The 27,309-nt window shown below is 43.8% G+C and overlaps 2 protein-coding genes across 12 annotated transcripts in view; both read right to left on the minus strand.

Annotated features, from left to right (window-relative positions):
• Positions 1-3,906, minus strand: part of CHCHD5 (coiled-coil-helix-coiled-coil-helix domain containing 5) — a 32,239-nt gene extending 28,333 nt beyond the window's left edge. For 2 of the 11 annotated variants that reach the window (XR_010149241.1, XM_063789412.1), the window contains exons 1-3: positions 2,340-2,538; positions 875-1,015; positions 624-789 (exon numbers count right to left, since the gene is read on the minus strand). Coding sequence is in view for 9 of the 11 variants with exons in the window: in XM_063789412.1 (XP_063645482.1) it covers positions 624-789; positions 875-1,015; positions 2,340-2,341 (309 nt within the window). In the remaining 2 variants the exon portion in view is untranslated. Of the gene's footprint in view, positions 1-440; positions 790-874; positions 1,016-1,987; positions 2,140-2,339 lie in introns of those variants that run through there. The other 9 variants (XM_063789410.1, XM_063789411.1, XR_008546348.2 and 6 more) reach the window with 8 other exon arrangements.
• Positions 3,907-10,688: 6,782 nt separating this feature from the next.
• POLR1B (RNA polymerase I subunit B) overlaps positions 10,689-27,309 on the minus strand; it is a 35,524-nt gene continuing 18,903 nt past the window's right edge. Inside the window, exons 11-16 of the mRNA XM_063789408.1 lie at positions 23,633-23,766; positions 20,011-20,181; positions 19,246-19,402; positions 14,213-14,409; positions 13,174-13,427; positions 10,689-12,141 (exon numbers count right to left, since the gene is read on the minus strand). Of these exons, the coding sequence (XP_063645478.1) occupies positions 11,259-12,141; positions 13,174-13,427; positions 14,213-14,409; positions 19,246-19,402; positions 20,011-20,181; positions 23,633-23,766 (1,796 nt within the window). The 3' untranslated portion in view covers positions 10,689-11,258. The remainder of the gene's footprint in view (positions 12,142-13,173; positions 13,428-14,212; positions 14,410-19,245; positions 19,403-20,010; positions 20,182-23,632; positions 23,767-27,309) is intronic.

Below are 27,309 nucleotides of genomic sequence, written 5' to 3' on the forward strand. Positions count from 1 at the left end.
AACCTGTTTCCGTTACTGCCTCTCCTCAAGGAGTCATTTTAGACTTTTGTTCTAATTGCCCAACCATGAAACTTACATATCACAGATATACTGTATATCTGGTTTACATATTAGATACATTTAAAAGAGTGACCTTTTTTTGGCCACCCCAGCCCAGCAGTTGCAGATGAGGAGTAGTGAGAAAGAAGAGAGAGGGTGAGGCAGGAGGCAGATGAAGTCAGCCTAGGGAAGAACACAGAGAACCCAGCAAGGACCCAGACTTTTGTTCTCAATGTGACACAAAGCCACTGGAGAGCTTTAAGCATAGGTGTGATGAGACCAGATTTCAGTCCTTACATGCTCACCCAGGCCGCTTTATGGAGGCAAGAAAAGAGGGAGGAAGGGAGACCAGGGAGAAGGCTGGGGCAGGTATCCTGGAGGTGGAGGGTGAGGGTGGTGGTGGATTAAAGCAGGGGCTATATGGGGCAGGAAGTGATGATGTTCTGGATTCTGGATGCATGGCAAAGGCCCGTGTGGTGGTGGGGTGGGGCTGAGGATGACTCCAAAGTCTTTACCCTGAACAACCAGAAGGATGAAGGGGATGTTATGGAGAAAAGAGATGAACTGAGGTGAGCCCCTCTTACCTCCACAGTTGCAGGTGAGCGTGGCGGCTGCACCTGCTCAGCGCACTGCAGGAAGCGGCGCATATGCTCTGCACAGTTGCCCACAGCTGCCTCGTTCTGTCGAAGACACTCCTCGAAGGCCTCAAAAGGCTGAGCACAGGCCTGGCGGATCTGGCGGATGATTGGGCTGTGGGGGTAGGGCAGTTCAGCCCCTGGGAGATTCCCACCCCACTGCCCACCCCCCACACTGTCTCATACTTGCCCACACTCACTGGGAGGATGTGCACTGGGCAATGCTCATCTTAAGGTAGTGACAGTCCCGCTGCCAGGATTCTGGCTTGGCCGCCACACACTGGCCATACTGCTCCAGCTCCCGGCCACAGTAGCGAGCGGTGACCTCTAGGGCCGCCTGCCTGTGGGACAGGATGGGCTGAGGATCATTCCAGGCAGTAGGCAAGCAAGGGAATTCTTTTTATTTTTTTTATTTTTTAGAGACAGGGTCTCACTGTGGCCCAGGCTGGAGTGCAGTGGCACGATCATAGCTCACTGTAGCCACCAACTCCTGGATTCAAGTGATCTTCCTGCCTCAACCTCCTAAGTAGCTGGGACCACAGGCATGAGCCACCATGCCCAGCTAATTTTTTATGTTTTGTAGAGACAGGGTCTTGCTATGTTGCCCAGGCTGGTATTGAATCCCTGGGCTCAAGCGATCCCCCTGCTTAGACCTCCCAAAGTGCTAGGATTACAGGCATAAGCTATGGTGCTCGGCAAAGAAAGGGAGTTCTGGTCTGGGTCTGAAGTAGGACTAGGAGTTCAGGGCAGATGTGGGAATCTGAAGGATCCTGAGATGGTGCCAAAGAAGTGTAGATGTGAGGCCCAGCCCTGGGGCTTGTAAAGCAGGAGGGGAGCTTCTGGGGAGAGAGTGGAGGTTCTAAAACAAAGTCTGATTAATGTAAGGTAGGCCTTCAGGGTCCTAGAAGACAGGCCTTGAAATCCAGGCATCCCCCAGTAGGCCTGGGGATCATGCACAGAAGACTTGGGGCCTTAGAAGAAAGATCTAGAATTCCAGGGAGAGCTTGAGAGCCCTTAATGGGTTTGGGGGTTCTAAAAGTGAGGTTTAGAGCTCCAAGAGGTGGGGTCTCAGGTCCTGGGGAAGAGTGTCTTAGCCAAAGAGTCTTCAAGATGAAACCTAAGGCCCTGGTGCGGGACTCAAGCTCCCAGGGGCGTGAGGTCTGGAAGCCCTGGATGAGGTTGGTGCTCTGGGAATCCTGGGCAAGGTCAGAGTGGTCTAGGAACAAGTCTATGGACCCTATAGGTGAGGACTGGGATCCTAGGCAGATCTGGAAGGTTCAAAAGGTAAAGTTTGGTGATCAAGGGGGAGGAACCTGGAGCTCTGAGGATGGGTGTAGGAGTCATAGAGGTCCCTAAAGAAGTCTGCCATCTTAGGATTTCAGTGTGAAGGCCGGACCTGGGGAACTGGGGGCAGAGATTGGGTGAAGAGTGACTGGACCGAAGTCCTAAGCAGCGCGAGAGGGGGCGAGGCCTAAACGCTTAGAGGGCGGGGCTTGGGCATGCGTAGGGTTGGAGCTCGTGAGGGAAGGCGCTGAATCCTGAGGGTCAGATCTCCAAGAAGGAGGGAGGCTGGTCCTAATTCCAGAGGTCCTAGACTAGGTCTAGATCACTGGGTAAAAGAAGGGGAGCGGCAGCACGTATGGGGTAGGCGCTCTCACTACTCACATCTCGAGACCTTTGCCGGCGTAGGGCTGTCCGGGGGGAACGACCCGCCTTTTCCGGTATCGGTTGTCATGGCGGCGCCCAGCCCAGCCTGGTTTTTTCCGGTAGCCAATTGAACTAACAACCCCGTTCCCTTTAGGACTAATCTGTCACGGCGGCGCCCTACGTCTTCTTCCGGCCCGGCTCGTCATGGCGGCGCCCTGAGTAGCCACTTCCGCCCTCTTCTGGCTAAATTGCTTTATCCCTATTTCCGGCTTGCCATGGCAGCGCTCGGGGTTTAACGGAAGTAAGCAATGGAAAGTATGGTGGTGCCTCGGGTCCAAAGAGAATGCGCCGCTGAGTTGCGCGGCACCTGACGGGATTGAGCCTCAGACACAAGCGCTCCAAATCTCCGACTGTAGCTGGTGGGAAGCGCCTGCTGTTGCTGCAGCGTCTCAACATGTCGTTCCCATTTTCGTTGGGTGCTGTGGCGGTAGGCTGTTGGGCTCAGGGATAGGGGGCCTGATTCCTGACGCCGCGCTGCCACCATCGGCCTTGCGCAGACGCTGATAATCCCCCTGGCACCCTGGTTCATGCGAGCGCTTGGAACAGGAGGGAAGAGGGAGTCAAACCAAGAGCCGAACTAATTCGGCTTGTGCCTGCCATTTACCCAGCCTGGGACCCAGACGTTTCCCCATCCCTTAGCGTACGCCAGGACAGACATGGCGTTTAATCCTGACTCCATGAGACTATCAAGCTAGTTACTTCCTCTCTTTGTAATTAATTCCTCCTAATGTAGCAACATTTCCCCCTTCCTTCTCATCTGTCTTAAAAGTGTGAGGTTAGACCTGGGCGTGAGTTTCCCCACATAAGAGACTGGATATCCCCTGGTCAGAGAACTGAGCATCAGTCCTGCCGTTTAGTTTGCAGATCTTTCAAGACTCTAGTCAAAATGAGCAGAACATTTTGCAGTTAATCATAGAGTTGAAGATGAACGAGAAGATGAACGAGAGCTACTTGATTGTGAACTAGTAACGACCACTTGGAGTCGCAGTGTGTCTGTAAAATGATGACAGTGACATCATAGAGGACATAGTGCAAGTGAACAGTTTGATACTGAGCTTGGAGCCTCAGTAGTTCTGGATAAGTGAGAGCTGTACGGGAGGTTGTAACCATGAGCTACCCTGGTTGGCAGTTGACATCTGAGGACCAGCACTGGTCATCGCACAGAAAGAAAACTTTACACCTTGAGATCCCTCCATTCTTCTTAAACTTCCAAGTGTATGTTTGATGGGAGAAGAGGGGAAGGGATCAACATTTAAAGGCTCTGGAAGGAGTCAGATAACTGTTTTTGGCTTCAAATGTAGAATGAATCCCTAGATTTTCCTCTACTGAGAGAATGAAATCTTAACCCATTCCGTTCCCTTGTTGGTACTCAGAAACGGATACCCCAAAGATGCATTTTGACATGCTGAAAGGCCTTAGAAGCTGCCTCAGAAGATCTGTCTAACCTTGTCTTGTTGGTGTGTGGGAGTGGGAATGCCCACAGGTGCACAGGGAGGGAGTTTCTGAAATTTTCTTATCTGACCGAGAAAGCAAAAAAAAAAAAAAAAAATCAATTGTCTTAAACCCGGTTTCTAGGGATCTCATTAAAGAACTAGGAAAAATTAACCACCTGTTAACAGAAAAACCAAACTGAAATGTTTTAAAGAGATTTATTTTGAGCCAATATGAGTGACCATGGCCTGGGGAACACAGGCTCAAGAGGTCCTGAGAAAGTGTGCCTGAGACAGTAGAATTACAGTTTGGTTTTGTACATTTTAGGTGGACAGGAGTTACAGACAAAGACATAAATCAGTACATGGAAGGTAAAGATTGTGTTCAGCTGGGTGCAGTGGCTCACGCCTGTAATCCCAGCACTTTGGGAGGTCGAGGTGGGCGAATCGCTTGAGGTCAGGAGTTCGAGACCAGCCTGGCTAACATGGTGAAACCCTGTCTCTACAAAAAATACAAAAAATTAGCCAGGGATGGTGGCAGGCACCTGTAGTCCTGGAGCTACTCAGGAGGTTGAGGCACGAGAATTGCTGCGGAGGTTGTAGTGAGCCGAGACCACACCACTGCACTCCAGCCTGGGTGACAGAGCATGACTCTGTCTCAAAAAAAAAAAAAAAAAATTCTACGGTATTTATATAATACATTTTGTAGTACCACTTATAACCACTTGGGTGCGTGGGTTGCCCATTAAATCAAACAGTTTACAGTTGAGCCTTGAACATGGATTTAAACTGTACGGGTCCACTTATACTCAGATTTTCTTCTGCCGCTGTCACTCTGAGACAGCAAGACCAACCCCCTTCCTCTCCTCAGCCTACTCAATGTGAAGAGGACAAGGATGAAGGCCTTTATGATAATCCACTTCCACTTAATGAATAGTATATTTTATCTTCCTTACGATTTCCTTAATAACAGTTTCTTCTCTCTACTTTACTATTGCAAGAATACAGTATATAATGCATATAACCTACAAAATATGTGTTAATCTACTATTTATGTCATCAGTAAGACTTCAGATCGACAGTAGGCTATTAAGTTTTGGGGGAGTCAAAAGTTATATGTGGATTTTCTACTGCATTGTTTAAGGGTCAACTGTAGATTCAAGGACTACCTAGGATTGTAGAGTTGACTGATAGCACTGGGACTGATGATAACATCATAACCTGAAGAAGTGTCAACAATGGTGATGGACCCCCGGCAACCATGGAGTGGGGAAGTCTAAAGATAGATGTCATCCACCAGGCAGGAGTTGGTGCTGCCAGTGTGTCATGTACTGCAGCCTCTTTTATTTATTTATTTTTATTTATTTATTTTTTGAGACAGCATCTCGCTTTGTCACCCAGGCTGGAATGCAGTGGCACAATCTCGGCTTACTGCAACCTCCACCTCCCGGGTTCAAGCGATTCTTCTGCCTCAGCCTCCCAAATAGCTGGGACTACAGGTGCGCACCACCACGCCAGGCTAATTTTTGTATTTTTAGTAGAGACGGGGTTCCATCATATTGGCCAGGCTGGTCTCGAAGTCCTGACCTCGTGATCCGCCCATGTCGGCCTCCCAAAGTGCCGAGATTACAGGTATGAGCCACAGCGCCTGGCCTGCAGTCCCTTTTACTACAACAAATATGGGAAAGAGTCACAGGTGTGGCATACGGTGGTGGCTTCTGCGTTAGAAACATAGGCCAAGTACAGTGGCTCATGCCTATAAATCTCAGCACTTTGGGAAACTGAGGTGGCCAGACTGCTTGAGCCCAGGAGTTTGAGATCAGCCTGGGCAACATGGCGAAATTCTGTCTCTACAAAAAGTACAAAAGTTACCCGGGTGTGGTGATGTCATAGGTAGTAGATTTATCCTTCAAACATCAACAACTAAAAAATCTGGACAAAATAGGAGACAACAGAGTTCAGACATTGGAAACCAGCATTGTAGCACAGTGGTCCCCAAGAGAAAGGAGACAAATGAAGTGACCCTAGTGGCCCGACTTATGTCTGGAGAGTTAGTTTCTAGGCTACATAGCCCAGGGGTGTCCCTGAGTTGGGACAAAGTTGAGAATTTGGAGAGGCCAAGGCAGCTAGTTTGTAAGGCAGGGTACCAGAGAGTAGCGCGGCCCAGGCCTGCAAAGGGTTTCCTGCACGTGTAGCGCACAGCATGCCTGTGAACACACTCCTGGAAACCAAGGAAACCACCAGGAAGGTGCAGGCAGAGCAGTCCCTGGAGCCATAGTGGAGACCATCACTGTGCACTGGCTAAACTACTCAAAGATACTGCCTCTCTAGTGAGGCAAAATTAGCCCTAATGGCTGCTCTGGTCTCACCTAAGTAAGCTCAGAAACACTGAAGCAAGCCCTCAGTTCGAAGGAAAATGGAAATCTGGTATATGAAATCAAGATCTCCAGATATAGTAAATATAACTCATGACAAAATAGCACAAAGGCCAAGAGACAGGAAAGTGTGTGCTGTTGCTAAGTTGTTCTACTACCTGTGAAGTGGTAGAATATTACATAAAAGTGTGACAAGTCTAAAGATGTACACTAGAAATTTTAAGAGAAACAACGAAAAATGAAAATGGAGGTAGGGTTAATAAGCCAACAAAGGAGATAAAAATGAAATAATACAAAATAAATTAGCCCCGCACAAGTATGGCCATCTGATTTAAACCCTGTCACTCCAGCTGGAGTGCAGTGGCGTGATCACGGCTCACTGCAGCCTCGACTCCCAGGCTTAGACGATACTCCCACCTCAGCCTCCTGGGGAGCTGGGACTACAGGTGCACACCACCATGCCTGGCTAATTTTTTTAGTAGAGATGGGGTCTGGCTGTGTTGCCCAGGCTGGTCTCAAACTCCTGGGCTCAAGCAATCATCCCACTTCAGCTTCTCAAAGTGCAGGGATTACAGGCGTGAGCCACTGCACCTGGCCTATGGCCATCTGATTTTTGACAGAAGTGCAAAAGTAATTCAATAGAGAAAGGATCGTTTTCAAGTAGCAGTCCTGGAGCAATTGGATATCTATTGGCAAAAAAAAAAAAAAAAAAACAAAAATCTTGATCTAAACCTTACACTTTGTACAAAAATGAACTCTTAAGTGGAAAATGGATCATAGATTTAAATATAAAGCATAAAACTATAAAACCTTTAGAAAATAACATATGAGAAAATCTTTGGGCTAGGTGAAGAGTTCTTAGACACAACACCAAAAACCTGTCAATTGGGCTTCATCAAAATTTAAATTTGTTTCTCTGCAAAATACCTGTGAAGAGGATGAAAAGACAAACTATGAACTGGGAGAAAATATTTGCAAAGCACTTGTATGACAAAGGCTTTATATCTGGAATATATAATGAAGTCTTGAAATTCAACAGTAAGAAGACAAACAATCCAATTAAAAAATGAACAGCAGACATTTCACTGAAGATATACAGATGGCAAATAAACACATGAAGAGATGTTCAACATTTTCAGCCATTAGAGAAATGCAAATTAAAGCCACAATGAGACATCACTATACATCTATCAGAATGGCTAAAATAAGAAATAGTGGGCTGGTCCAAGTGCAATGGTGTTTGCAACAAATTGATCACAACCACTTACAGATTTATTTGTTCTTTTTCCACTCCCACTGCTTCACTTGACTAGCCTTAAAAAAAAAAGTGACATCACCAAATGCTGGTTGGTCAGAATGCCAAGAAATGAATCACTTATACATTGCTGGTAGGAATGTAAAATGGCACAGCCACTCTGAAAAGTTTGGCAGTTTATTAAATGAAATATGCAACTACCATATGACCTAGCAATCCCAGTCTTGAACACTTGTCCCAGGAAATGAAACTTATGTTTACACAATAACCTGTATAGTAGTCCTCCTTATCTGCAATTTTGCTTTCCTTTTTTTTTTTTTTTTTTTTTTTTTTTTTTTGAGACTCTAGTCTTGCTCTGTTGCCCAGGTTGCTGTGCAGTGGCGTGATCTTGGCTCACTGCAACCTCTGCCTCCTGGGTTCAAGTGATTCTCCTGTCTCAGCCTCCTGAGTAGCTGGGATTACAGGCGTGTGCCATCACACCCAGCTAATTTTTGTATTTTTAATAGAGACGGGGTTTCCCCATGATGGCCAGGCTGGTCTCAAACTCCTGACCTCAAGTGATCTGCACACCTCAGCCTGCCGAAGTCCTGGGATTACAGGTGTGCACCACCGCACCCAGCCAGTTTTGCTTTATGCAGTTTCAGTTACCCACAGTCTGAAAATATGTGAGAACAGTACATTTTGAGGCCACATTCATTTAATTACAGTATAATTGTTCTATTTATTGCTGTCAGTTTCTTACAGTGCTTAATTAAACATCAAAGGTATATATGTATAGAAAAAATATATAGAGGACATATAGTACATATAGCACATATGGATAGTGTATATACTATCCATGGTTTCAGACACTCACTGGGAGTCTTGGGATATAATCTTCAAGGATAAAGGGGGACTATTATACCTGATTGTTCAGATCAGCTTTATTGTTAATGCCCCCAAACTGGAAACAACCAAAATGTTCAAGGTGAATGGTTAAACTATAAATATATATGCTATGTACATAGTATATTCATACTATGGAGTACTGTGTAGCAATAAAAAGGAATTAACTATTGATACATGCAACTACCTGGATGTATCTCAAGGGAATGGAGTGAAAAGGCCATTCTCAAAGGTTATACTTCATGATCCCACTTACATAAGATTCTTGAAATAAGAAAACTATGAAGAACAGATTAGTGGTTTCCAGGGGTTAGAAATGGGGGACAGAGGTAGAGATGGCTCTAAAAGGATAGTATGGCAGAGCTTTGTGATGACGGAACAGCTCTGTATCTTGCTTATGTTGCTGTTTTCATCCATCTACACAGGTGATAAAATGAAATAGAACTATATATCACATGCAATACAAATGAGTGCATGTAAAATGGGTGAAATTTGAATAAGCTCTGTGGACTGTTCCAATGTCAATTTCTTAGTGGTTAATCTACAGTTAAAAAGCTAAAAAAACATTTTTTTTGGAAATGTTTTTAGTGCTGCTAAAGATAGAAGTGGAGAGATGACAATAGACCTCAGCTCTGGGATCATTCAGTAGCCAGAACCTGGAATAGTGTGTGAAAGTGTGTGGTTGGGATTCTTAACAGCAGGGGGAAACGTCAGTCAGTAGAATCGACTTTTTCCTTATTCTGCTCAACCAGCTTCCTGAAGCAAAGCCTATCTTTTCCATTAAATTGTTTTTTTCTTATGCCCCCCCCCCCTTTTTTTTTTTTTTTTGAGACAGGGTCTCATTCTGTCGCCCAGGCTGGAGTGTGGTGGCACAATCTTGGCTCACTGCCTGGACCTTCCAGGCTCAGGAGATTCTCCCACCTCAGCCTCCTGAGTAGCTGGAACTACAGGCATGTGCCACCACACCAGGCTAATTTTTTTTGTAGAGCTGGGGTTTCCCCATGTTGCCCAGATTGGACTTGAATTCCTGGGTTCAAGCAATCTGCTGAGCCAAAGTGTTGGGATTATGGGTGTGAGCCACCACACCCAGCCTTTTTTAATTTATAAAATAGAGACAGGGTCCTGCTCTGTCACCCAGGCTGGAGTGCAGTGGCACAATCTTGGCTCACTGCAGCCTCGACCTCTTGGGTTCAAGCAATCCTCCCACCTCAGCCTCCCAAGTAGCTGGGACTACAGGGGTGTGCCACTATACTTGGCTAATTTTTTTTGTCATTGTTGCTTTTTTTGTAGAGATGAAGTCTCAGGCCAGGCTGGTCTAGAACTCCCAGGCACAAGTGATTGCTCCTGCCTAGGCCTCCTAAAATGTTGGGATTAGTGGCGTGAGCCACTGCGCCCATCCTGCTAAGCCTATCTTGAAATGATAGATTTTTCTGTCTGTTCCTATCTGCCTTATAATTAGTGGCAGACCATCTGAACCAAACTCAGGAAACAATTACCTTAGGAAAGCTTTCATCATCAAAAAAGCATCTTATAATTGCAGAAGTATATACAAGATGATCTATTATCAACAGTTTATAATGGCCAAAGATAAGTCACCAGAATATTTGCAGAAAAAAGTTATAATGGCCAAAGAATGGAACAACTTAAATACACAGGGGATGGTAAATCCATACAATAAAATACTGTACACAAGAAAGAAAACATAAGTGGCACTCTACACACTGCTATGAAAGCAGATCAATATAAAAGCAGAAAAAAGCCAAGTATGGAAGTGTAGACTAAATATAAAATACTCACCGGAGGCCAGGCACAGTGGCTCACACCTGTAATCCTAGCACTTTCGGAGGCCGAGGTGGGTGGATCACTTGAGGTCAGGGTCTTTAAGACAGGGTCTTCCTATATTACCCAGGCTGTCCTTGAACTCCTGCACTCAAATGATCCTCCCACCTCAGCCTCTCAAATAGCAGGGACTATAGATGCACAGCACCATGCCTGGCTTCCAAAATGGATGAATCTTATTTCACTATGCTAAGTGAAATAAGCCAGTCACAGGACAAATATTGCATGATCCCACTATATGAGATATCTGTAATAGTCAAACTCATAGAAACAGGGTAGAAGGGTGGTTGCTAGGGGCCAGGGAAATGGAGAGTTGTTCAACAGGTATAAAGCTTCAGTTATGCAAGACAAGTGAGGTCTAAAGATCTGTTGTACAACATGGTGCCTGTAATTAACAATACTATATCGTGCACTTAAAGATTTGTTAAGAGGGTAGGTCTTGAGTTAAGTGTTCTTACCACAGAAGACAAAACAAAAACTCAACAGCAACCAAAAAGCAAAAAACAAAGGGGCAGGAGGAAACTTGTGGAGATGACAGATATGTTTATTACCCTGATTGTGGTGATGGTATCAAAGGTGTGTGCATATAGTCAGACCCATCAAATTGTATTCATTAAATATGTAACAACCGTACTTCTATAAAGCTGGTAAAAAACACTGTACCTGTTTGTTTTTACTTCAATGTGGCTATAAGAAAATATAAAATTACATTACAGCTTGCATTCTATCTGTATAGTACTGTCCTGCTCAAGATGGATTAACAGGTGTGTGACACTCACTGCCTGCTGAGAGCAGGGTGTAGGGAACCTGGGGTTGGAAAGGAGACTTGTCACCGTATGCTCTTCCATTTATCAATATTTCATATTTTGAGAAGACATGAACTTTTTGAACAAAGATAACAGAAAATCATTGTCTATAGTTAATCTACCAGAGAGATTCAGAAACCTTGCATACTTGGTTTTCAGGTCTTGGTTGAGAGTTCTAACACCCTTGAAAAATCTCAAGAGTAACCTGGTAATGATATCTTCATTGAATTAAAATTACATTTTGCTTTAATCTGATAGTCCTCTTAATCCAAAAGGTCAACATCAAGTTAAACAACATCCAGTTTCACTTTGATGTTCATAGCTGCCAGTTCAGCTACAAAATACCGAAAAACATAAGGCACAGAAACAGTATCGATAGTGTCACTGCGATTACACAGGGTACAGTTGTATTTTCTGTTGCGCATGGCAGACCAAGAAGGGGGTGGCTTCTCCAACAGTGGAGAGAGTAAACTGCCACACTTCACACACACATGGGCTACCGACCGATCTGAGCAGTTGAAGAGGCGGTCATGAAGGAGAAAAGATGTACCATGAGCTAAAAGCGCATCCCGTTCCATCTCCCCAAAACGGATTCCACCCTGGACATTTCTTCCCCCAATAGGCTGGTTGGTGACTCTGTCTCGGGCTCCAGTTGTCCTTACCTGAAATTTGTCTGAGACCATATGGCGTAAGCGCTGATAATAAACCACTCCTATGAAGATGTCTGCTTCCAGTTCTAGCCCACTGATGCCACTATATAACCTCTCGGTGCCATAGAAATTGTAGCCAGCAGCCTTTAACATCTCACCAAAGTATTCTAAGGCCGAGTTCTCCTCTGAGAAGATGAAGGGTGTAGCATCATGGCAGAGACCATGCAAAGCTGCAGACTTCCCGGCCATACTCTCAATTAACATCCCAATGGTCATGCGGGATGGAAAACCATGGGGATTGAACAGAATGTCTGGGACCATCCCACTCTCAGTAAAAGGCATGTCCTCAGCCGGCCACAATCTGCTTAAAATGCCCTTCTGCCCATGGCGACTGGCAAATTTATCTCCGATAGTTGGGTTCCGAGGCACTCTCATAGTGATGCAAACACACTTGAATTTTCCACTCCCAGTGTCATTACTGCACACTTTGATGTTATCCACAACACAATTTTCTTTACTCCTAGGAAAAAGTAAACCGTATAAGGTCAACCTATTTGTTTTAACTTATGGAGATAAGTTTCATTGATATAATTAGTGCTTCATAAAGGATATTTGTAAAACTTTTTTTTTTTTTTTTTTTTTTTTATGATACGGGGTCTCACTCTGTTGCCCAGGCTGGAGTGCGGTGGTGCAATTACAGCTCACTGCAGCCTTGACTTTCCGGGTTCAAGCAATCCTCCCACCTCAGCCTCCTGAGTAGCTGGGACTACAGGTATATGCCACTAGGCCTGGCTAGTCTTTAAATTTTTTTTGTAGAGATAGGGTCCCACTACATTGCCCAGACTGATCATGAACTCCTGTGCTTAAGGAATCCTCCTGTTTTGGTCTCCCAAAGTGTTGGGATTGCAGGTGTGAACTACTGTGCCTGGCCTGCAAAACTCATTCTTACCTTTATTCTCCAATACAAACAGAGATGGTATGAATAGAGCTATTGGTGATATTCACTACAGAATTATGTTCATCTGAAAGAAAACTAGCAACAAAAGCAACTGAAAAATTATTATGAAAGCCTATTGAAATAAATTATATTGTAAAATAAGCTAAAATAAGACATTTCTAATAAGAGGTATGAGCTCAACATTTTGGCTAGGAAACATTGCTAACATTGTATATGAGAAAGATGACAAAGTTTGGATAATACAGTTTTTTAAAAAAGCACAAATAGGCCAGGGACGGTGGCTCACGCCTGTAATCCTAGCACTTTGGGAGGCTGAAGCAGGTGGATCACTTGAGCCCAGGAGTTCGAGACGTGCCTGGGCAACATGGTGAAACCGTCTCTACTAAAAATACAAAAAATTAGCTGGGCATGGTGGTCCGTGCCTGGAGTCCCAGCTACTCGAAGGCTGAGGCGAGAGGACTGCTTGAGCCCGGGAGGTGGTGGTTGTAGTGAGCTGAGATCACTCCACTGCACTCCAGCCTGGCTGACACACTGAGACCCTGTCTCAAAACAAAAACAAAAACAAAAAAAAACAGCTTGGATACCCAAACTTACTTATAGTACATCACAAAACTTTCCCCGGTGTTGAGGTTTAGGTAGCTGTAATACGGATCTCCGTACTGCAGTTTTGCTCCTATAAACGGCAATCCATCGTCATCTAACTTCTGCAAAACGCGTGGGTCACCAGGTTTGATTCCAAACACCAGGCTACTATCTCCTTGTTTAATTTTTTCAGAGAGGTCTATGAACTCAGACTTGTAGACACTTCCATGGGCAAAGCCTCGTTCCCAAGAGGCCTTATTCACAATCTGTGAAGTAAAAGAATCGTTAAAACACTGAGGCCAATTGAGGATTTTCAAAATAAAACTAGGTGGGACTATGATACTTGGTTTAGGATAACTGGCATCACATTTTAACTTTCCTCACATTTTCCAAATCACTGATACTAACTACAAAAACCCAGACATGGCTGGGCACGGTGGCTCACGCCTGTAATTCCAGCACTTTGGGAGGCCAAGGCAGGTGGATCACTTGAGGTCAGGAGTTCGAGACCAGCCTGGCCAACATGGTGAAACCCCATCTCTACTAAAAATACGAAAATTAGCCAGGCATGGTGATGGGTGCCTGTAGTCCCAGCTATTCGAGAGGCTGAGGCAGAATTGCTTGAACCCAGAAGGTGGAGGTTGCAGTGAGCAAAGATCGTGCCACTGCACTCCAGCCTGGGCAACAGAGCGAGACTCCGTCTCAGAAATAAAAAACAAAAAACAAGAAAAACAAAAACCCAGGCACACAGAAATAGCTTAAAATCTAATCATACTTAAATATAAAAGGTAGATAGATCCAAAACCAAACTTCAAAATTTACTCATAATATGCATTCAAATATGCAAGACATACGTGTATCTGAATATTTAGTGGATATTCCTCAAGGCTTGCCCACTTTCAACTTAGACTAAGAACTAATCATTTAATAGAACATCACGTGCCAAATACTAGGTACTTGGGTACACAAAAATATTCCTTCAGTGATTTCACAGTAAACAAACAAGTTAAAAAATAAAAAGATTGGAACAACATTTCCCAGTAAAACTTACCATGGCATCTTCCATATCATAGCCAGTGTAAGAAATCACAGCAACGATGGCATTGGTCCCAATTGGATAGTTATCCATGTCATAATAATCATACATGGAGGGTCTCACCAAGGGACTCTGAGGAGTCTGAAGACGATACAGTTTGTTATCCGATCGGTCTTGATAAGTGAGAATTGGAAAGCCCATAGTTTGCTTACCTACATGGAGAAAAAACATCTTAGCATTTTCTGCTGGTTTCATCTTGATTATAGGTGTGATACGCAACACTGGAAACAACTAAATATTCATCAGAGGAAAATGAATAAATAAATAGTCATGGTAGTTATGCTTACTTTAGACTAATACATAAGCTGTGAAAATGAAGTAAACCTAAATGTATCAACGTGACCAGACCAGGAAAACCATGCTGAGTGGGAGAAAGTGCAGACTGACATTTAATATGATACGATTTATGTGTATTTGCAACACACCCCAAACAATTCTATACTTAGTTTATGGATACATGTATGATGTAATAAAAGCTTTAGAAGGGGACAGAAAGGAAGTACACAAATTACAGGCTATCACTACTCGGGGGAGAAAAGGGGATAGGAATTATTACGTAATTAGATTACTTTCTTACAGCGGAATATGTATTTAATTCTAAGTAGTGGAGCATGGGGTGAGATTCCTCTGTGTACTACCTCACAGTACAGAGAATCCTTTCACGACAAAATGATTTTAAAATATAAATACATACAAGTGAAATTTTTAAAAAAATTATAGACCTAGAGCTTCCAGTAATAAAGGGCCACTCTTACAAGACCTCCTCGACACGTAAGTACGAGACGCAGACCCCCAACTACACATAGAGCACTGGAGAGTAACCAGACCCCCAACTACACATACAGCACTGGGGAGTAACCAGACCCCCAACTACACATACAGAACTGGAGAGTAACCAGACCCCCAACTACACATACAGCACTGGAGAGTAACCAGACCCCCAACTACACATACAGCACTGGGGAGTAACCAGACCCCCAACTACACATACAGCACTGGAGAGTAACCAGACCCCCAACTACACATACAGCACTGGAGAATAACCAGACCCCCAACTACACATAGAGCACTGGGGAGTAACCAGACCCCCAACTACACATAGAGCACTGGAGAGTAACCAGACCCCCAACTACACATACAGCACTGGAGAGTAACCAGACCCCCAACTACACATACAGCACTGGGGAGTAACCAGACCCCCAACTACACATACAGCACTGGGGAGTAACCAGACCCCCAACTACACATACAGCACTGGAGAGTAACCAGACCCCCAACTACACATACAGCACTGGGGAGTAACCAGACCCCCGACTACACATACAGCACTGGGGAGTAACCAGACCCCCGACTACACATACAGCACTGGGGAGTAACCAGACCCCCAACTACACATACAGCACTGGGGAGTAACCAGACCCCCGACTACACATACAGCACTGGAGAGTAACCAGACCCCCGACTACACATACAGCACTGGGGAGTAACCAGACCCCCGACTACACATACAGCACTGGAGAGTAACCAGACCCCCAACTACACATACAGCACTGGAGAATAACCAGACCCCCAACTACACATAGAGCACTGGGGAGTAACCAGACCCCCAACTACACATAGAGCACTGGAGAGTAACCAGACCCCCAACTACACATACAGCACTGGAGAGTAACCAGACCCCCAACTACACATACAGCACTGGGGAGTAACCAGACCCCCAACTACACATACAGCACTGGGGAGTAACCAGACCCCCAACTACACATACAGCACTGGAGAGTAACCAGACCCCCAACTACACATACAGCACTGGGGAGTAACCAGACCCCCGACTACACATACAGCACTGGGGAGTAACCAGACCCCCGACTACACATACAGCACTGGGGAGTAACCAGACCCCCAACTACACATACAGCACTGGGGAGTAACCAGACCCCCGACTACACATACAGCACTGGAGAGTAACCAGACCCCCAACTACACATACAGCACTGGGGAGTAACCAAAAGCTGCCAGAAGCTGAGAAGAATTTTTACTTGGACAAAAGGAACACACTGGGTGAATTTCCAGGTTTTTAAGTATTTATGTATTTATTTTTGCCTTATGGCCCAGTGTGGCAGCTACAACTTAGATAGAAACCCACAGTCTTACTGGCTTGAAGAACCAAGAAATAGAGTTCTGAGCATGACAACAATTGGGAAGGGGGAACCTTTCAGAAATGAGAGAACCACAAAGGGAGACCCTTCAATTCAGCATATAAATTGGGTCCAAATCTTTGGTGGACTCCTGAACTATGCATGCATGGGACAGATCACAGCAGCCCACCTAAAGCTGAAGAATGTACTTCAACTGCCACGTTCACCAAGTTAAGTACCAGTGAAAACTAAAAACCAATCCTCTTCCCCTGGAGAATTTTTGGTGACATGCACTGAGCCAGGTGATGGACTGTGTATTAAGAAGGAAAGACATAAAATGAAAAAAATTAAAATGTAATTGAAGGCCAAACACCACACTAAAAACAAAACCAATCCTCTTCAGAGGACCCTAACAGCATCCAGGGTTTAAAACATACTCCTCGCAATGTTCATAATACAATCCAATATTACTGGGCATACAAAGAAATGGTGAAACTTGACTTATACTCAAAGAGACTGATACTAAGATGACCCAGACATTGGAATCTGCAGATAATGATTTTACAACACCCATCATATAAAACTATGCTCAAAATATAAAGGAAAACATGCCCACAATGAATGAAGATAAGAAATCTTAGAGAAGAAAGAAACTATAAAAAAAGAAACAAGTCAGGCCAGGCGCAATGGCTCATGCCTGTAATCCCAGCACTTTGGGAGGCTGAGGCAGGCAGATCATTTGAGGTCAGGAGTTTGAGACCAGCCTGGCCAACATGATAAAACCCTGCCTCTACTAAAAATACAAAAAATTAGCTGGGCATGGTGGCACATGCCTGTAATCTCAGCTACTCAGGAGGTAGAGGCAGGAAAATTGCTTGAACTGGGGAGGCAGAGGTTGCAGTGAGCCAAGATCGTGCCACTGCACTCCAGCCTGGGTGACAGAGCGATACCCTGTCTCAAAAAAAAAAAAGAAAAAAAAAAGAAACAAGTAGAAGTGCTGGACTTGAAAAATACAGTCATGCACTGCATAACAATGTTTTAGTCAATGCAGGATGGCATATATACTATGGTGATCCCATATTTTTACTGTACCTTTTCTATGTTTAGCTACACAAATCCTTGCCATTGTCTTACAACTGTAGACAGTACACAGTACAGTTACATGCCACCCAGGTTTGTAGCCTAGGAGCAACAGGCTATACCATATACTAGGTGTGTAGTAGTCTCTGCCATCTAGGTTTGTGTAAGTTCACTCTATGATGTTCACACTACCACAAAATCACATACAACTCACTTCTTCGAAGGTATCCCTGTCGTTAAGGGCACATGACTGTAAGCAAAAATTCAGTAGAAGACAGAATAAAAAGTGACTGTGATAATAGGTCAATAAAAATAATCCAATCTGGGCCAGGTGCAGTGGCTCACACCTGTAACCCCAGCATTTTGGGAGGCTGAGGCAGGCAGATCACTTCAGGTCAGGAGTTTGAGACCAGCCAGGCCAACATGGTGAAACCGTATCTCTACTAAAACACAAAAATTAGCTGGGCATGGTGGTGTGTGCCTGTAATCCCAGCTCCTTGGGAGGCTGAGGCAGGAGAATTTATTGAACACGGGAGGCAGAGGTTGCAGTGAGCCGAGATTGTACCACTGCACTCCAGTCTGGGCAACAAAGTGAGACTCCATCTCGGAAAAAAAAAAAAAGATCCAATCTGAAGAAAATAAAGAAAAAAGAGAACAGAAACTCAATGTCTTATGGAACAATATCAAAAGGTTTAAATATATGAATAACTGATAGAAGGGGAGGAAAGAGAGAAAAGGAGAGCAATGTTTTTAAAAATAATGACAGAAGAGTTTAGCAATTTAATTAAACTGAAAAAAAAAAAAATTTGAGGCCGGGCGCAGTGGCTCACGCCTGTAATACAGCACTTTGGGAGGCCAAAGTGGGCAGGTCACCTGAGGTCAGGAGTTCGAGACCAGCCTTGCCAACATGGTGAAACCCGGTCTCTACTAAAAATACAAAAATTAGCTGGGTGTGGTGGTGAGTCCCTGTAGACCCAGCTACTTGGAAGGCTGAAGCAGGAGAATCACTTGAACCCAGGAGACAGAGGTTGCAGTAAGCCGAGATCACACCACTGCACTCCAGCCTAGGCGACAGAGCGAGACTCTGTCTCAAAAAAAAAAAAAAAAAGAAACACACTATATTCAGAAGACTGCTGCCTTCTAACTAGAAATGACAGAGACTAAGAAGAGACAGTGTAACAACAACTTTTAAGTGCTGGAAGAAAAATAACTGTCAACTCAGAATTGTATATCCAGTGAAAGATTCCTTCAAGTGAAGCAAAATAAAGACATTTTCAGATAAATGAAAACAAAGAGAATTTGTGGCCAGCAACCTGCACTATAAAAAAATGCTAAAGGAAGATTATCAGGCTGAAGGAAAAGTGTATGCAATGAAAACTTGAATCTTGCAGCAGGAATGAAGAGGACTGGAAGTGATAAATATGCGGGTGACTATAATTGCTTGTATTCTTCAAAAAATCAAATAATAAGACCTCAGGCACACCCAAATCTATGGACATTCTATACCTTTTTCTTCAAAAATGTCAATGTCAAAGACAAAGAATGGTTAAAGATCTGTCATATATTACAGGAAACTAAATAGACACGCCAACTAAATACAATGAGTGATCCTGGGCTGGTTGCTTGTGGCACAGAAAAAAAAAAAAAACTTGCCATAAACTGTATTTTTGGAACAAATGGTCAGCATATGTAAATAAGGACAATAAAAGAGTATGCTAGTATCAAGTTTACTTTCCTGATTGTGACTATAACATCATCCCTCTTCCTTACCCATCTGGCATTGGTACATGTTCCGTGGACTCTGGTTGTGATCAGAGAAAGGGATGAAGTTGGCAATCACACTCAGCAGGCTGTGTGGAAAGAGTTCCTGGTGTGTGGTAACTCCAGCAAAAACCTCATCCTCAAAGATAGCGACATTCATGAAGATCTGGAAGAGCAGATGTCCAAGGCACAAAATAACTGCAACTGCTTACACATTTACTCTTACCATTTCTCAGAGTTCAGTACTCAAAGACTCAAGAGAAAACCATCCCCACCCAGCATCATGAGTGCTGAAGGGATCAACTGGGAAGCACAGGGAAGCGACCAGTTAGAAATACCACTTGCTTTACATATCTTACTCTAAATCTACCCCAGACCAATTGTGAAGGGGAATAGGAAGAAAAATTTTTAAGTAGCACAAAGCCTATAATTTTGCAACTGTAAATATGTAGGCAAAGACTGAGTGTGAATCTAATGGAATGTTTTCACTTCACGGCTGAGGCAGAGCCAGGTACAAAGGAGTTCTGGGAGCTAGATAAGATGGGAGGCAGGTAATGTGACCACCAGCCCTCTCTCAGGTTCTGTGGAGTGAGATCAGACATGGAAATTGCTCTGTGCTGATCACAGAGGAGGTGGAAAGTCTGACTTTCTTTCAAATGTCCAACTGTTGTTGTAACACTAACAACCCTTTTAAAAAAGGAAGAGTTAAGTCTCTGAAAGTTGTATACTATACAAACAAGCACATACACTCATCCATCACACATATGTATTTACCTGTTCCATAGTTCCAATTAGCTCTTCTTTGCCCAATTCTAAGTTCTGCACAGGCCGTACCAGTCTACAAGGAGTGGTAAAAAGGAACAATCCTGGGTACAGACTTGGTTTTCCTGTCATGGGTATAAGGACCACTTCCATCCAGGGAGGAATTCTTTTCTCTCTCAACACCTGTTTTTAACAAAAACAGAGTTTAACAAACCTGTCCCACGGCCATGGCTGTCGCTGCCAGTCTTATGCCCCATGGAATACCACTCATCCACACTCAGCCATGGTAAAAGCCCTACTTCCTTGGGTGCTCACCCCAGCTAGTAGGCAAATCACTAACTACTGAGGCTAAGGATAAAGCACACCATGAATGCACGTGTCAATACACTAAAGGAAATTCTGTCCTCTGTGATCTAAAATACAGTAGATTACTGGTTTTATTTGTAAATTTAATAAACCAAAAACTCATAGGTGGGCCGGGGGTGGCTTATACCTGTAATCCCAGCACTTTAGGAGGCCAAAGTGGGTGGATCACTTGAGCCCAGAAGTTCAAGACCAGCCTGGGCAACATGATGAAACCCCGTCTCTACAAAAATTAAAAAATTACCTGAGTGTGGTGGTACATGCCTGTAGTCCCAGCTAATTGGGAGGCTGAGGTGGGAGGATCACTTGAGCCCAGGAGGTTGAGGCTGCAGTGAGCCATGATCATGCCACTGCACTCCAGCCTGGGTGACAGAGTGACCCTGTCTGAAAAACAAAACAAAAAAACTCCAACAAACTCCTGGGTGAAAGGAGAAATAAAAACTTAAATTACAGAAACCTGAAAACAACAACAACAACAACAACAAAAAACCCATGTGTCAGAACTCATGGGGATTCACAGCTAAATGCATTATCATTAAAAATGAGAGAATGTTTGGTGGAGGGGGACACGGGGAGATGTTGGTCAAAGAGTATAAAGCTTCAGTTACGCAACAAAATTAAGTTTCTGGAGATCTCATGTACAGCATGTGACTACAGTTAAGAATACTATATTGCATGCTTGAAATTTACTAAGAGAGCAGATCTTAAGTGTCCTCATCCTCCGATGCTCCACAATGCTAACCAAAAAAAGAGAATGAAAATAAATTCTCTATAAAAAAGATAAAATCTGAGACTAATGAGGCAGGTAGCTCATTTGAGGTCAGGAGTTCGAGACCAGCCGGGGCAACATGGAGAAACCCCATTTCTACTAAAAATACAAAAATTACCCAGGCATGGTGGTGTGCACCTGTAATCCCAGCTACTTGGGAGACCGAGGCAGGAGAATTGCTTGAACATGGGAGGCGGAGGCTGCAGTGAGCCAAGATCACACCACTGCACTGCAGCCTGAGACTCTGCCTCAAAAAAAAAAAAAGAGGAATGATTGTTTAATGGTTACAGAGTTTCAATTTGTGATGATGAGAAAGTTCTGAAGATGGTGATGACTCCACAACATGAATATACTTAAAACCCTCAACTGTACACTAGATCAAATCTCATACACTTTCTGAGCATCGAAATAAGTAGTAACAGAATATTCACAAAATTAAACAAGCATCTATAAATCTACGCTAACATAAATAAATGAACAACTAATAGAAAAGAAAGCCCTCCCTTACAGAATAGCAACTAATAAACATAGAAAAAATGCTGGTGGGGGAAAACACCATGTGGTAACCATCACAGTAATATTAACTCAGCAAAGAACCACCAATGGAATAGTAATTCAGCTAATAATCCATCAACTAGTGGGTGAAAATATGAAGAAAGAGGGCTCCACATAGCTTTCAACTATCTCTCCACAAGTTACTTATTACAGAGAAAAACAGAAACTGTACAGTGAATTAACCTAAAGAACACAACTTTGAAGGGATCAGTTAACATGAGTCGTAACAGGACAAACCAACGTCATGTGCTTCTTGAAATATCTTGAATCTCATCATGAGGAAGCAAAACATAAACCTAAATTACAGGAGAGCTGTGATTCCCAGCACTTCGGGAGGCCAAGGCGGGTGGATCAGTTAAGGTCAGGAGACCAGCCTGACCCAAATGGTGAAACCCCACCTCTACTAAAAATAAAAAAAATTAGCCGGGCGTGGTGGTACACACCCGTAGTCTCAGCTACTCAGGAGGCTGAGGCACAAGACTCTGACTCAAAAAAATAAAAATAAAAGACTGGTGGTTGGCAGCATCTAGGTGGCTTCAGGATGGGGCTGGTCACCAGAAAGACCAAGCCAGGATTAGACGATTGGGACTTTCAGCCCCACCCTCAACCTCCAGGAAGGGGATAGGGGGCTGGAGGTTAAGCTAATCCCCAATGGCCAATGATTCCATCAGTCATCCTATGTAATAAAGCCTCCATAACAACCCAAAGGACTGGGTCAGGGTAGCCGGGCACAGTGGTACAGTCCTGTGGTCAGGCTGCTTGGCAAGCTGAGGTGGGAGGATCACTTAAGCCTGGGACACTAAGGCTGCAGTGAGCTGTGATTGTGCCACTGCACTCCAGCCTGGGCAACAGAGTGAGACCCGTCTCTTTAAAAAAAAAAGAAAAGAGAAAAAGAGAGCATTATTGAGACAGCTGGTGGACTCTGAGTATCAACTATGGATCCCACCCACATGACCTTCTCTGATTTTCATAAATGTACTGTGGTTATTGAAGAGAAAATCCTTGTTCTTAGAAAAAGTACACTAAAATCTTTATGGAAAATGAGACAATGTCTCAATACTGCTCTCAAATGGTTCAAAAGAAAAAAATTATAAAGAGTATACAGAAGATAAAGGATGTAGGGCAAAGCATAGCAACTGGTGGATTTGGGTAATGTGTATACAGGGGGGGTCCCATGTACTGATTAAACATCTTTGCTCTAAGTGTAAAATTATATCAAATGAGCCACAATTCCACTTACAGGAATATAAGAATTAAAGAATTAAAAGCACAAGGACTTAAATAGATATTTGTACACTCATGTTCATAGCAGCATTATTTGCAATGACCAAAAGGTAGAAACAACCCAAGTGTCCGATACAGCACTTAAACGAAAACTAAAATTTAGTTTAAACATTTTTTAAAAATAAAAACACAGAACAGAATATAAACCACAAACTCAGCCTGTTGCCAAAGGATAATTCTTTCAATGGCCATTATCAAAGCAACAAATACTCTTCACTAGGAGGAAATCCCAAAGGTAAGTTATTCAAAGAATGTCATTCTACTTTTTAAAAATATATTTTCAAAACCTAGGAGGCAATGGGGTATAACTTCTACCTTGCATATTTTGAATATTACTGAAATATCTGTATTTTGAGATCCCTTCTATGCCACTAGTATTAAGAAGGGGGAAAAAAGTTAAAATTAGTTAGATAAGCAGACTGAGGCGCCTCAATGAAACTGCCAAAGAATGTATAGGGGTCAAATATCTGTCACTGACCCCAACCAATGAGGCCAGTATAAGGCAAGCCTCTGTCACCAGAGGGAATGCACAGGCATTCTGGACATTGTGACCCCCTGACCACTTGATCACTCTAGACCGCCCAGGGGTTAGCCCCAAAACTAGAAAGGAACTGAAAAACCTAAGGTCAAGGGATAGGACAATTCACAAAGCCTCAAGCCCACCTTAAAATGACGAAGAGAATCTGCGATGCCTGGAGCAAGATCCTTATCCACCCAGCCAACCATGACACCGTCCAGCAGGACAGGGTAGCACTCACTGTATGATCGGTGGGGAGCTCCATCAATGGGAGTGACCCCTGGTAAAGGGAACAAACAGCACAATCACATCAGAATGCTTCATCCAACATTCCAGATTCCCTCCAGATGGGGTCAACAGCTGCTGTATCAGTTCAGATATCAAATTATCCTTGTCTCTAAAACAGGTACAGGCATTATTTCTTTTAACTGCACTTCAGATATTTCAAGCAGGCTTATCAATGCCATTTTTCCAACGACAAGTGTTCCCTTTGTGTCTCTGTGCTGGCATTTTGGTAATTCTTGCAATATTTCAAATATTATTATTATTATATCTGTTACGGTGATCTGTGATTAGTGATCTCTGATGTTACTACCGGGCTTGTAGATGTGGTAGAAATAGCAAGACAACTAGAATTAGAAGTAGAGCCTGAAGCTATGAGTGAATTGCTGCAATCCCATAATCAGACTGAATGGATGAGGAATTGCTTCTTAGAGGATGAGCAAAAAAAATGGCTTTGTTTTGTTTTTGAGACAGGGTCTTGCTCTGTCGCTCAGGCTGCAGTGCAGTGGCATGATCATGGCTCACTGCAACCTCAACCTCCCAGATTCAAGCAGTCCTCCCACCTCAGCCTCCCGAGTAGCTGACAGGTGTGTGCCATCATGCTTGGCTAATTTTTAAATTTTTTTTTTGTAGAGACAGGGTCTCCCTGTGTTGCCTAGGCTGGTCTCGAACTCCTGGGCTCAAGCAATCCTCTCACCTTGGCCTCCCAAAGTGCTGGAATTACAGGCCTAAGCCACTGTGCCCAGCAGAAATGGTTTCTTGAGATGGGATCTCAAGAAATGAGAAGATGCTGTAAACATTGTTGAAATGACAATAAAGGATTTAGACTATTTCATAAACTTAGTTGATAAAACAGCGGCAGGGTTTGAGGGGACTGACTGCAACTTGGAAATAATCTCCTCTGTGGGTAAAATGCTATCAAACAGCATCACATGCTACAGAGAAATCTTTTGTGAAAGGAAGATTCAGTTGGTGTCGCAAACTTGTTTTATTTTAAGAAATTGTCACAGGCCAGGCGTGGTGGCTCACACCTGTAATCCCAGCACTTTGGGAGGCAGAGGCAGGCAGATCACGAGGTCAGGAGATCGAGACCATCCTGGCTAACACGGTGAAACCCCGTCTCTATAAAAAATACAAAAAAATTAGCCGGGCGTGGTGGCGGGCGCCTGTAGTCCCAGCTACTCGGGAGGCTGAGGCAGGAGAATGGCGTGAACCCGGGAGGCAGAGCTTACAGTGAGCCGAGATCACGCCACTGCACTCCAGCCTGGGTGACAGAGCAAGACTCCATTTAAAAAAAAAAAGAAAAAAAAAAAAAGAAAGAAATTGTCACAAGCTGGCCGGGTGCAGTCACACCTGTAATCCCAGCACTTTGGGAGGCCGAGGCAGGCAGATCACCTGAGGTCGAGAGTTCGAGACCAACCTGACCAACATGGAAAAACCCCGTCGCTACTAAAAATACAAAAAAAATTATCCGGGCATGATGGTGCATGCCTGTGGTCCCAGCTACTCGCGAGGCTGAGGCAGGAGAATCACTTGAACCCAGGAGGTGGAGGTTGTGGTGAGCCGAGATCGTGCCACTGCACTCCAGCCTGGGCAAGAGCGAAACTGTCTCAAAAAAAAAAAAAAGAAATTGTCACAAGCCATCCTAACCTTCAGCAACCACCGCCCAGATCAGTCAGCAGCCAGCAACACTGAGGCAAGACCTTCCACCAGCAAAAAGATTACAACTTACTGAAGGATCAGATGATTTAATATTTTTTAGCAATAAAGTATTCTTAAAATTGAAATATTTACAGCATAGTGTAAACATAACTTTCATATGCACTGTGGGAAACCGAGAAATTCATGTGGCTCACTTTATTCCAGTGCTCTGGAACCAAACCTGCAATATCTCTGGGGTAAGCCTGAAGGCTTCTGTATTGCTTGTGGAAGTTTAAATCGCTTCAGCAAGGACACACAGGAAAGAAGTAGCAAGGGGACAGGGGCCTATGGGAGGGAGCATTTCACTGTATGTCTTAATATTTTTATTTCTAAGCCACCTAAATGCATTAAATGCATTAACCCCCAAAATGTAATTACAGTTAATCCTCATTATGTGCACATTTGCCTACTTGCTACATTATCTCTGTAACCACAAAATTAATACTGGGGATGCTTTCAAAGTCATTTCAGAACATGCAGCAAAAAACTTTGAGTCCCCTGATGCAGATGCTCCCCGCAGCTGAAGTCAAACAAGATGATGCCATGCCTTCTTGTCAGCTCATACTATAAACAAGTGTCCCTTGCCCAGTCTGTTCACTGACACGTTTTCAGCATTTTTGTGCTTTTTGTTGGTGTGATTTCACTGTTTAAATAACAGCTTCCAGGCCTGGCATGGTGGCTCACACCTGTAATCCCAGCACTTTGGGAGGCCAAGGCAGAAGGAATGCTTGAGGCCAGGAGTTTGAGACCAGCCTGGATAACATAGCAAGACCCCATCTCTACAAAACAAACAAACAAACAAAAAAACAAATTGCCTCCGAGTGCAGCACTGAAGTGCTGCCTAGTGTTCATAAATGCAAAAAGGTGTGATGTGCCTAACAGAAAAACATGTGTGTTAGATAAGCCTATAATTACAGTGCTGTTGGCTGAGAATTCAATGTTACCACGTGAACAATATATATTTTTAAAGGGTGTCTTTCAACAGAAACACACAAAAAACAAGGCTACATATTGATCAGCTAACAAAAATGTTGTAACCCGAGGCTTGAAGGAACCTTACCCTGTATTTCCCCTAGGCACAATTCAATATTCACTGGTGACTTTAAAGATGAGTACTACAAATAATGAGAATCAACTGAAATTAAGTAAAAAAAAAAAAAAAAAAGAACACTCTTCCATGAATCATAAATACATTCTGAAGACATCAAGTGTTTGTTAGAGTGTCAGAAGTTACCCACCTCGTGTTTCATCTGTCACCACAATATGAACATCTCTATCGAAAGTTAGGTAGCGATTCTGTCTTCTTCTCCAGTGCTAGAGCAAAAAACCCTTCCCCATCTCTTTTTCTGCAGTTGGATATACTTTCTACCTCTCCACTTTCTCTTTTCTCCTTTCTACCCTCTCCTGGACTTTGACATTTTGAATCACGAGTAACAAAATTCTTTTCCTCGTAGAGGATAAACCTTCAAATTACACTGATTACATCTTCTGAATCTTGAGTATTTCTTGATTACTTTCTGTAGGGCCCTCTTCTTACAGGCCACTCTCTCTCTCTCTTTTTTTTTTAGATGGAGTCTCACTCTGTCACCCAGGCTGGAGTGCAGTGGTGCAATCTTGGTTCCCTGCAACCTCCACCTCCTGGATTCAAGTGATTCTACTGCCTCAACTTCCTGAGTAGCTGGGACCACAGGCACATGCCACCACACCCAGCTAATTTTTTTGTGTGTGTATATTTAGTAGAGATGGGGTTTCACCATGTTGGCCAGGTTGGTCTTAAACTCCTGACCTCAAGTCATCTGCACACCTCGGCTTCCCAAAGTGCTGGGATTACAGGCATGGG

Source organism: Pan troglodytes, chromosome 12, assembly GCF_028858775.2.
Source record: "Pan troglodytes isolate AG18354 chromosome 12, NHGRI_mPanTro3-v2.0_pri, whole genome shotgun sequence".
In the NCBI taxonomy this organism is placed as follows: domain Eukaryota; kingdom Metazoa; phylum Chordata; class Mammalia; order Primates; family Hominidae; genus Pan; species Pan troglodytes.